We start from the raw sequence: 11,792 nt of genomic DNA on the forward strand, positions 1-11,792 counted from the left end.
CTTTGAGGTTGATGGAAAAACCCAGCAGTTCTCTGTACCTTTCTTGGCACCTGCGGAGTCCTCATTCCAGTGACAGAAAATAAAATTTCCGTTAAGAAGCTGTCCATGTGGACTCCTTGTCCTTTCCCCTTCAGTTGGCTTCTGGGGAACTCTCCAGTATTGAAGTGTGATGTTGCCATCCCTGGCCTTCAGATGACATTGGGGGGAGGTGGTTATAACCTATCCCCCCCCCCATTTCCTCCTGGTCTCCAGTGTTCTTGGCTGGAGCTGCTCCAAACGCTACCTTGTGTTGTCTCCTTCTCCCCCCCCATCCTTAAATGAAGTGCCTATATGTGTGGCAGGGATGCCCTCCTCTTGCAGAAGCCCTACCTTGGCTGCAACCAAGATGGCACAGTGAACCCCAATTGGCAGGACAAGCTGATGAGCCTTCTGCCTTTGGTCCTGGGGACTGTCCCCACAATCTCATTATGCCCCATCCTCACAGCCAACAGGAACATTGTGAGCATCTCTGCTGCCCCACCCCAGTGAGGGGATCCCACAACATTCAGACATAGACTGCCCCAGAACCTGCAGGTTCCATTCACTATCCTAGCTAATAGCCATTGATAGACAAAGACATGGAAGAGAGCCCTGCTGGATCAAAGCAAGGGGCCTGGAGTTTTGGCTACAAATTTTTCCCAATGCCTGATGTTACCAAGCTTAGTTTACATGCTGGCTTGTCTGTCAAATCCCCCCCCCCCAATACAAAGCTGTTTCCATAACAGAGGGATGTACTAACATTAAATGCAAACGGAGTTCCATGCAAATGTGAGGCATAGCCCAATTTGCCTGAGCAGCCCAGAGCTTTGCATCCATGGGAGAAAAGGTCTTGCTCAGAAGGGTTGATGCTGCAACCTGAAGAGGCCACAAGGTTCTGAGGTTTCTGGAATGAACTCCTTGAGAAGTGATATGCCTCCATATGGGTGCTGGTATTGCTCTGCTGCACCAAACTCCTGATAGGAAGATCTGTGGAAGCAAGTCCACTTTAAGAGCATAAGAACAGCCCCAGTGGATCAGGCCATAGGCCCACCTAGTCCAGCTTCCTGTATCTCACAGCGGCCCACCAAATGCCCCAGGGAGCACACCAGATAACAAGAGACCTGCAAGGCTTCCTGGGAATTGTAGTTAAGAACATAAGAACAGCCCCACTGGAACAGGCCAGAGGCCCATCTCGTCCAGCTTCCTGTATCTCACAGCGGCCCACCAAATGCCCCAGGGAGCACACCAGATAACAAGAGACTTGCAAGGCTTCCTGGGAATTGTAGTTAAGAACATAAGAACAGCCCCACTGGAACAGGCCAGAGGCCCATCTCGTCCAGCTTCCTGTATCTCACAGCGGCCCACCAAATGCCCCAGGGAGCACACCAGATAACAAGAGACCTGCAAGGCTTCCTGGGAATTGTAGTTAAGAACATAAGAACAGCCCCACTGGAACAGGCCAGAGGCCCATCTCGTCCAGCTTCCTGTATCTCACAGCGGCCCACCAAATGCCCCAGGGAGCACACCAGATAACAAGAGACCTGCAAGGCTTCCTGGGAATTGTAGTTAAGAACATAAGAACAGCCCCACTGGAACAGGCCAGAGGCCCATCTCGTCCAGCTTCCTGTATCTCACAGCGGCCCACCAAATGCCCCAGGGAGCACACCAGATAACAAGAGACTTGCAAGGCTTCCTGGGAATTGTAGTTAAGAACATAAGAACAGCCCCACTGGAACAGGCCAGAGGCCCATCTCGTCCAGCTTCCTGTATCTCACAGCGGCCCACCAAATGCCCCAGGGAGCACACCAGATAACAAGAGACCTGCAAGGCTTCCTGGGAATTGTAGTTAAGAACATAAGAACAGCCCCACTGGAACAGGCCAGAGGCCCATCTCGTCCAGCTTCCTGTATCTCACAGCGGCCCACCAAATGCCCCAGGGAGCACACCAGATAACAAGAGACTTGCAAGGCTTCCTGGGAATTGTAGTTAAGAACATAAGAACAGCCCCACTGGAACAGGCCAGAGGCCCATCTCGTCCAGCTTCCTGTATCTCACAGCGGCCCACCAAATGCCCCAGGGAGCACACCAGATAACAAGAGACTTGCAAGGCTTCCTGGGAATTGTAGTTAAGAACATAAGAACAGCCCCACTGGAACAGGCCAGAGGCCCATCTCGTCCAGCTTCCTGTATCTCACAGCGGCCCACCAAATGCCCCAGGGAGCACACCAGATAACAAGAGACCTGCAAGGCTTCCTGGGAATTGTAGTTAAGAACATAAGAACAGCCCCACTGGAACAGGCCAGAGGCCCATCTCGTCCAGCTTCCTGTATCTCACAGCGGCCCACCAAATGCCCCAGGGAGCACACCAGATAACAAGAGACTTGCAAGGCTTCCTGGGAATTGTAGTTAAGAACATAAGAACAGCCCCACTGGAACAGGCCAGAGGCCCATCTCGTCCAGCTTCCTGTATCTCACAGCGGCCCACCAAATGCCCCAGGGAGCACACCAGATAACAAGAGACCTGCAAGGCCTCCTGGGAATTGTAGTTAAGAACATAAGAACAGCCCCACTGGAACAGGCCAGAGGCCCATCTCGTCCAGCTTCCTGTATCTCACAGCGGCCCACCAAATGCCCCAGGGAGCACGCCAGATAACAAGAGACCTGCAAGGCCTCCTGGGAATTGTAGTTAAGAACATAAGAACAGCCCCACTGGATCAGGCCAGAGGCCCATCTAGTCCAGCTTCCTGTATCTCACAGCGGCCCACCAAATGCTCCAGGGAGCACGCCAGATAACAAGAGACCTGCAAGGCTTCCTGGGAATTGTAGTTAAGAACATCAGAACAGCCCCACTGGATCAGGCCATAGGCCCATCTAGTCCAGCTTCCTGTATCTCACAGTGGCCCACCAAATGCCCCCTTGCACCTGATTTCCTGGCAGACGGACAGGTTGTCTGCTCCTCCCTCTGTCCTTGGTTTTCTATCTTTGGGTCAAACCAGGCACATTGCAAGTCACCTCAGTGAGAGGTGACATTAAAACTGGAGGCCTCTTAGTTTATGTAAAGTTTATTTGCTGGCCTCCATTTTTTGATCCAAAGGATTTGCCAGGAGGTTGACAATAAAAATGTAAAACAGCCCCCCCACTTTGGAGTTATCTGGTTGACAGTAAGGGTCAGAGGACTCTTCTACTCCAGACCCCCAAGTTGACATGAGGGGGCCCTGATTCTGAGCAGAACCATGGTGTGCAGGGAAGGGGTCTTGTCCTGCTAAAATAGCTCCCTGGAAACGGCAGGTGCCCCTGAACAGGAGGGAATTGAGGTTGAACCTTTGCTGCAGGAGAAGAGTGTGCTTTGGGGCCTGTGACCTGAGCCCATCCTGCCAGCGTCTTTTTGCTGCAGTAGACCGCGAAGGGCATGTAAATGCACACAAATAGAAGACGTGTGCCCCTTGCAGGTCGGTCCCTGAATCCTACGCAAATGAACAGGCAGAAGCTGTGGGCAGGTGATGACAGGTGGCTTGGAGGGCTCCCCCATCTCCACACCTGGCCGCTATGAGGACAGCATAGAACCATGAGGTTTGCCCGGCTAGTGACTGCTTGTGTCTGCGCTCTGGTGGCTGCAGCCATGGCCGTCTCCCTGATAACACCCCTGTCCCAGTTCCACTTGGCAGGAGACTACATCCTGGGGGGCCTCTTCTCTCTGCATGCTGAAGTGGTGGGCAAGCCCCACCTCCATTACTCAGAGGCCCCCCTCTGTAAAGAGTAAGTACGGGGGGGGGGAGCAAAATCAAGGGTGTAAACTGTTAATGGGATCCGTATGTCCCCCCGCCACCTGTGCAGTTCTTTGATAATAGTTCAGGGCCAAGATCTTTTAGCACTAATTCTGCAACTGCTATTGTTATACTTATTTCTCCACCCCCTCCCCTGCAATTAGGAGTTCAAAGGGCTGTGTTTCCTCTTTCCTGTAACCCACAGCAAGAGAAGTAAATGACATCACTGTAATGGGAGGCGTTTAAACCATAACCGCAACATAAGTAATGCAAAGCGTACCTTTTTTTCTTGTTTGCACTAACATATTGTCTTATTTTTGAAAAGTAAAATCAGACCTTGGCATTTTTGTATGAAAAGTGGAGCAGAAAGAGATATAACGATCGATGGTTGATGACTATTTCTGCTATAATTTGTGTGCGAAGGCTTTGGATCATTTCTTTTTTTAATGGGAAGGGGGCCATGCTGCGGCCAAGATGCCGTAGGTTACAGAAAATGCCTTTCTGGTTTTTCCAGAATCCCACCCCCCCCAGCCTCTCCCCACTTGCCAAATGGGAGCAGCTTTTGGGGGCCTGAGGGGGAGGCATCAACAGGCGGGTCTACCTGGGCATACGTCCGTGCACTTGAGGGACTGTGCTGATCAACCCCATAGTTGACTTCTGGCCAAGTCATGCTTCTGGGCAGCTGAGGATCAGCCCAGCCAGGGGGACCTTCTGCTGAGCAAGAGCCCTTACCCATGGCCTGAGAGGGGGCATGGACATTTAAGAAACAAAATTCCCCAGCTTTGCCCAGTCTCCTCCACCCAAAGCTGACACCCATCTCCCCTTCTCTCAGGTATACTCTAAAAGTCGTCGGCTACAGCTATTTCCAGGCCATGCGCTTTGCTGTGGAGGAGATCAACAACTCCAGTGTCCTCTTGCCAGGGGTTTCATTGGGCTATGAGATGGAAGATGTCTGTTACCTCACAAACACAATCCTCCCCATCCTCTACTTTCTGTCTGACAACCACTCCCAGATAAAGATCTGGGCAAACTGGACCAGCTACCAGCCTCAAGTGGTGGCAGTGATCGGCCCGGACTCATCGCCGGCTTCAGTCACCACGGCGTACATCTTGAGCCAGTTCCTTGTTCCACAGGTAAGCTGGCACCTCTCTTTGGGGTGCATGGTCCCAAAGTGGAGACTTAGGGCTGGCTGAAGTAGGAGATGGGAGAGGCAAATTGTATTTGGGGGCAGCAGAGTACTGAGTATTGGGGAGGGGGCCAAGGTGGGACATTGGGAGGCCAGAGGAGAGAATATTTTGGTGGTCAAGATGAGAGAAGACCAGAGTTTTTGAGGAGGGGCTAGAGGAGACATTCATGGGCAGCCTCCCATGGAACACACTACTGTCATCTAACTGGGAAGTAATTAAGTTGCATGAGAGCCAACTCTCTCCCCTGTGTGTGCTTCTGCATTGAGGTGAGCCTTTGTCTGGGAGCCTGCATTTCAGGGCCATGACCCTCTAGTTCATTGCTATGGCTTCTCTGCTCCACATCTGACCATGCGAGTGCACCTCTCCTTGCCTCCAGATCACCTATAGTGCCACCACAGAGGCACTGAGCAATCCCAGGCTCTTCCCTTCTGCCTTCCGCACGATCCCAAGCACTGAGCAGCAGGTGACCGTCATGCTGAGCCTGCTGCGATGGTTCCGGTGGAACTGGGTCATTGTCCTCTCCAGCGACGACGACTACGGCCAGCAGAACCTGCAGCTGTTGCGGGCCCAGGCCTCGTGGGCTTGCATCGCCTTCCAGGAGATCATCCCGGTCCAGCGTATCAGCCAAGATTCAAACAGCACACAGCTCCAGGACATCGTTGGCAAGATCACCCGGAGTACAGCACAGGTGGTGATTGTCCTCAGCCTGGAGCTGCCCCTTTTCAGCTTCTTCCGGGAGGTCATGCGGCAGAACGTGTCAGGCCTAGTGTGGATCGGGGCCGAAGCCTGGGCTAGCGACCCGTCTGTGCACAGCATTGCCAACCTATCAAGTGTGGGCACCATTTTTGGGGTGGCTGTGCGGAACGTCCCAATCCCAGGGCTGAATGACTTCCGAATCAGGATGCCCTCCGGCCAGCCAGAAGAAGCCAGAGCTCAGGCTCTTGGGAAGACCTGCAACCAGGACTGCGACCAGTGCCTTGCAAGGGCTCAGGAGTACGACAAGAGCTTGCGGGGAACTGGCCATCGCATCGACTTCAATGTGTACTCGGCAGTCTATGTGGTGGCTCACGCCTTGCACCGGCTGCTGCGCTGTGGCCACTCTGGGTGCCACAAGCAACCTATTTACCCCTGGCAGGTGAGTTCCACATTAAGACCGCAATGTCTGTGACTTGGGGGGTGGGGCAGCTCTTGACCTTCTGCTGGCACTGTAGTGAGAGAGTCTCCAGCGTTCCTGTGAACCGACAAAAGGGCTAGCCACTCTCTCTTCTGGCTGTGGAACTCTCCCTTTTGAAATGGGGCAACCAGACCTGAACGTGGGTTGCAAAAGTGACCCTGTGGCAGGTTTGCTATTTGCAATGGGGTCTGTGCCACAGCAAGTCTCTTTGTTCCACAGCTGCTGGAGGAGGTGCGCCAGGTCAACTTCACCCTCCTGAACACCACCATCAACTTCAACGACAAGGGAGACCCTCCAAATGGCTTCGAAGTCATCCAATGGCGCTGGGATGTCCCCAAAGAACCTTTCCAGAGAATTGCAACCTATGACTCACTGACCAAGAAACTCCTTGTCTATGAGAAAAGCATTGTCTGGCACACGCCAGATAACATGGTAAGGATGTTTTAGTGTTTTTTTGAGGGGGAAGCTGCTGGCAGAGCTGGGAGCCCTCAGAGTGCAGAAATGGGGCCACCAAACAGTTCATAGAGGACAGGGCTGTATCTCCAGGAAACCAAGTGCAGAGAGGCCTTGCTTCAGGTCCTACCATTGGCACAGAGGTCTGGGGAAGATCCCTCCCTCAAAGCCTGAGAGCTGCTGCTAATTGGGGTGGGCAATACTTAGCTTAGATCAGTGGTTCCCAACCTTTAGGAGCCCACGGACCACTGAGGCAAACATTGGAATCAGTGGCGTCATTCGGGTGCACATCACCTGGTGCGGGATGCCAGCACATCACCCCCCCATGCAGTGGGCGGGGCAACACCCAGGTGGTGGGCATGGTACCATCACTCCACCCTTACTAGTTTTTTGGCTGTACCTTTCGATAGAACAAAGCTAGAACACATTCTGCATGAGATGACACATTGATTGATATATAACATGCTGGTATTATTCCTCCAAACTGATTTTAGTTATTTTGGTCACTAGTGGTGTCACACACCCACCAGGGTGTCAACTTACTAACACCTTATCGCAGCAGTTCTCAAACTTTTAGCACTGGGACCCACTTTTTAGAATGACAATCTGTGCAAGACCCACCAGAAGTGATGCCATGGTGGAAGTGACATCATCAAGCAAATTAAAATAAATAAGTATAAATAATTAAAGAAAAACATATAATTAAATAAGCCGAATGCAGCCCTGTTCCACCAAGTGAATTTCCTCTGTAGCCTGCCTGCAATAACACCCCCCCCCCCCCAAAATCAGAAAGGTTTTCAGCCCTACCCAGTGCCCAGTTCAATTTAAGAACTTCTATTTAAAGCAAATCACTGTCAGGGTCCACCTGGCTTTGCAAGTCTCCGAAAAGTTCACCTTATCAGCTGATGCCTCTGTTTTCATCCTTTTTAGTGGGGGGGGGGGGGAGAGCATTTGTTGAGCTCCAGTTCCATCAGATCAGGACCATTCTGGTGGCTTCACTTTCCCCTTTGCTTGGCCTGACCACCAGCCAAGGCATGTTTGCTTACCCGTGAGTAAGTGTGACCATGAGGCTTAGTTTCACTTACCATAGGGCTCAATACATTTGTTTGCTTGGAGGGAGGGACTTCCTTCTCAGGTGTTTTTGGGGGCTGCCATAAGAACATAAGAATAGCCCCACTGGATCAGGCCAAGGGCCTATCTAGTCCAGCTTCCTGTATCTCACAGTGGCCCACCAAATGCCCCAGGGAGCACACCAGACAACAGACACAACCTGTGCCCTCCCCTGCATCTGGCAATCAGAGGCAGCCTGCCTCTAAAACCAAGAGCTTGCACAGACCTACTGTGACTTGTAACCCATAATGAACTTCTCGTCCAGCAATCATGTCACCCCCCTCAGGCGCCTCTTTTCTAGACTAAAGAGGCCCAAACACTGTAGCCTTTCTTCATAGGGAAGCTGCCCCAGGAGAAGAAGCAGCAGTTCCCACAGGCCCCCTCCCCCATGCGGAGTAAATGAAAATGAAGCGTGTGTGGTTTATGCCTCGCAAACTTTCTCCAGTCAGCGGGCTGCTTTTCCATTGGCTTCTCTGCCAGTGAGCTCCAGGGCACAGCGCCTCTTCTGCATGCAGGGTCCCAGCTTCGGTCTCTGCAGCACCTCTGACCAGGTCTGAGAAGGGGCCCCAGACAGCCACTGCCAGTCTGTGCAGACAGTGCTGAGCCAGGTGGCTCAAGCTCCGACACGGAATCCCCATGCGCTGCAGAGTGTGTGTGCTCCCAGGCCTTGCCCCCCCAGCAAATGAAGAGCATGCATGCTGTAGCATCCTGCCCAAAGGACTAATCTGCCATGAACCCTCTCTAGGTGACCTGAGGCCAGCCACTCTCTCCTGGCCTTGTTCTTTCTCATCCGCAGCATGGGGAGAAAATTGCTCACTTACTTTACGGTGTTGTTCTCTGGATGGCAGCTGCGGTGTTGCCAAAACACCATGCAGTGCAAAGGCTGTTTTCCTTCTCCAAGCGTAACTTTTCAATCCTTGGAGGGCTTGTTTTCTTGTTACTGCATTTCCCCCTAAAAAATGCTCTAACTTCCTTTAAACTTCATTTTTTTAAATTTAGATGTTGTACATTTGCAGTTGCAACCAGCAGGAAAACAATAGGATCCAGTGAGAAAAACAAAAAGCAAACACACCCCACCTACCCCTTCCAGGGAGGTACAGATAGTGGAGGAGAAAATTCCCAGTCAGTTTGTCCCACTGATGCCTCCCTTCCACCACATCAATAATACGAGGCACATTCAGACCAGGGTTTGGAGAGCTTGTGAAGGGAACCACCAATTTGTGAATCTGTCCTGTCCCCTTCAAGCAGAGGCTCGACAAGCACCTGTTGGAGATGCTCTTAAGAGGATTTCCTGCCTAAGGCAGTGGGTTGGACTAGATGACCTATTAGACCCCTTCCAACTCTATGATTCTATAATCCCTTGAGCAGCTCCAAACTGTCTATTTGTGCAGTCAACAAAGTCAGTCGTTTTCCATAACTGGAAATTTAAATGGCCTTCTGATGGTTGAGAGGGTGCAAACAAATCTTCAGGCAGCTGGTGCTCTATTTCAGACGGGTCCCTGGACCCACTGGCGCTGGTGCCAGGCTGCCACCTGGTGTCTGCCTGGAACTGCAATGGGGTTTGGCAAAGGAACAGGCAGGAGAGAAGCCTGCCCTCTGGTGGCAGCACTCCCAGTGGCCCTTGGCCTCTGACTCCTTTGGTCACGCATAGGTCTTGACCCTTGTTTCTCAGAAAGTTTCCCCATATGGGTGCATTTCATTTTATTTCATTTTTTAAACAACACCTTGTGGCACCAATGAACAATGCGAACGAAGCATGTTGTGGAGGAAAGGAGCTTTGTTTTGGACATGCAGCACGCTGACCTCTGGAAGAACAAATTAAGGCACGGAGGAGCCTGATGGGGGGCAATTTGGGCCCATGAGCAAAGAGGAGTCCTTGAGGATGATTTGCGCTTCTCCTTCTTAGGCCCCGAAGTCAACCTGCTCTGAACAATGTCAACCAGGGGAAATGAAGAAATCCATTGGCCTGATCCCCTGCTGTTTTGAGTGTGTGAAATGTGCAGCTGGGACCTTTCTCAATAAAAGTGGTAAGGTTGGTCTTGTTTTCCATTTGCCCCAGAGCAAAAACCACGTGTCGTTCTCCCCGACACGTGTATTTCAAGAAACTTACATTGTAACCCTATATCTGGCCATTTCAGTCTTGTGCAATGAATGAGTTTGTGCAATGAATGAGTGAAACAGAAGTCAAAGTTCAGCTTGAAGTGAAGAGCCCCTGAATAGTTAAGGGGCTCTGGGTCTAGCTCCCTTTTCACCATGTGCCAAAATGATTGTGTAAAGCAGTGGTTTCCAAACTTTTTTTGACTGGTGGCTCTCTTGACCTACTGGGCAGTTGGCTGTGACTCCCCATTAGGGCAACAATCCTATACATTGTACAGGGTTTTTCATTAAGATTCTGCAGCTCCCCTGGCTGGTTTATGTGGCTTCCTGGGGAGCCACATCTCACAATTTGGGGGCCACTGCTCTAGAGCCTCAAAAAGGTTTGAGAACCCCTGGTGTAAGTGAGAGCAGCGGCTTTTCACTGTAGCAAGCAGGGGTGAGTGGAACTGGGGCGCATCCCAAGTGGAAAACAAATAGCGTGTGACTGCCTCAAACCTTATAATGGTGAAAAGGGGGTGCAGCTCAGCTCAGTGGTTAGAGCTCATACTTTGCCTGCAAAAGGTCCAAACGGTCTTGTTTTGCAGACAATTACACCTGCCAGAGATGCCCGCCAGACATGTGGTCTCACCCAGGCCGAGAAGAGTGTTTTATGCGACAGGTGATCTACCTGAGCTGGGAAGAGCCTGTCTCCTTTGTCCTCTTGGTCTGCTATGCCCTGGGCTGCTTGGCCTCCCTGGGGGTGTTGGCCACCTTCATCCGTCACTCTGACACACCGGTGGTGAAGTCTGCAGGCGGAAGCCTCTGCTTCCTCATGATTACCTCCCTGCTTGTCGGCTTCTGCAGCATTCCCTTCTACATCGGCCAGCCGTCGGAGCTGAAGTGCATCTGTCGCCAGGCAGTCTTCAGCATCTGCTTCTCCGTCTGCATTTCCTGCATCACCGTCCGCTCTTTCCAGATCATCTTTGTCTTCAAGGTGGCCAGCCGCCTGCCCGGGGCCTACAAGTTCTGGATGAAGTATCACGGCCAGCGGGCCTTTGTGGCCACTGTCTCCATTGCCAAGGTCCTCTTGGTGGCCATCGACATTGCTGCCAACCATCCCGCACCAGTCGAGTACATGGTTGGCACAGACCCAGCAGAGCTCATCATGATATGCAACAAGAGCTACCGATCCAGCATGGTTATGAACAAAGTCTTTGACATGTGCCTGTCCTTCCTTTGCTTCTGCTTTGCCTACATGGGGAGGGCCTTCCCGAAGAACTACAACGAGGCCAAGTACATCACGCTCTGCATGACCTCCTATTTCGCCTCCTGGGTTGGCCTCATCCTTGTCATGTCAGTCTTTGAGGGGATGATTGTGACCATCGTTGACGCGGCCGTTGTCCTGTCCAATCTGTTTGGCATCTTGCTGGGCTACTTTGGCTCCAAGTGCTATGTGATCTTCTTCCACCCGGAGCGCAACACGGCTGCCTTCTTCCAGACCGCCATCCAGAGCTACACCATGAGGCAGGAGTGACCTGGAGGCCCCACCAAGAAAGGCAGACTCGGTTGGACTCTGCTCATTGGGATGTTGGCCCTGGAGAATGAAACATGATGGATCTTCTGAAGAGGGGAATTCAAACCGGGAACAAAGACAGAAATCAAGGACTTCTTCTGTTTGCTGCACAGAACCAGATTGTGTGACTTTGCAAGAGTTGTCACCCCATCTCTTGTTCCCTTAGTCTCTGGTGCCAACCATATGTGTGTACGTGGTGTACCTCTTCTCATCTCAGAAAGAGCAAAGCAGCTAGTAGTGGAATGGAGAAAGTACATGCATGGATAGGTTGTTCCATATAATTGGGTTGCAGTGCCATTGTTCTTAAGTATTAATATTTACTTAACAATTATAATTTATAATGAATGTTGTTAAGTATTACCAATGATTTGTAGCATATTAGTATTGTTAATACTACCACCACTAATACTTAATAATAATGGCAGTTTGTGCTTCCA

General features: G+C 51.5%; 1 protein-coding gene across 1 annotated transcript; it reads left to right on the forward strand.

Annotated features, from left to right (window-relative positions):
* Nucleotides 1-3,670: 3,670 nt before the first annotated feature.
* Nucleotides 3,671-11,316, forward strand: TAS1R2 (taste 1 receptor member 2). The gene is made up of 6 exons (XM_066637748.1): nucleotides 3,671-3,774; nucleotides 4,615-4,915; nucleotides 5,346-6,104; nucleotides 6,363-6,575; nucleotides 9,613-9,733; nucleotides 10,388-11,316. Exons 2-6 carry the CDS (start codon nucleotides 4,655-4,657, stop codon nucleotides 11,314-11,316), a joined length of 2,283 nt encoding a protein of 760 aa, XP_066493845.1. The 5' UTR covers nucleotides 3,671-3,774; nucleotides 4,615-4,654.
* Nucleotides 11,317-11,792: the final 476 nt, after the last annotated feature.

This window comes from Tiliqua scincoides, chromosome 9 (genome assembly GCF_035046505.1).
Source record: "Tiliqua scincoides isolate rTilSci1 chromosome 9, rTilSci1.hap2, whole genome shotgun sequence".
Classification (NCBI taxonomy): Eukaryota; Metazoa; Chordata; class Lepidosauria; order Squamata; family Scincidae; genus Tiliqua; species Tiliqua scincoides.

What these genes read in the sequence shown, in the direction of transcription:
- TAS1R2 (XM_066637748.1), top strand. Translation starts at nt 4,655, where the DNA reads ATGCGCTTTGCTGTGGAGGAGATCAACAACTCCAGTGTCCTCTTGCCA. An exon ending in GCCAGTTCCTTGTTCCACAG is followed by an intron (nt 4,916 to 5,345) that starts GTAAGCTGGCAC and finishes CCTTGCCTCCAG; the next exon opens with ATCACCTATAGTGCCACCAC. An exon ending in GGCACACGCCAGATAACATG is followed by an intron (nt 6,576 to 9,612) that starts GTAAGGATGTTT and finishes TCTCCTTCTTAG; the next exon opens with GCCCCGAAGTCAACCTGCTC.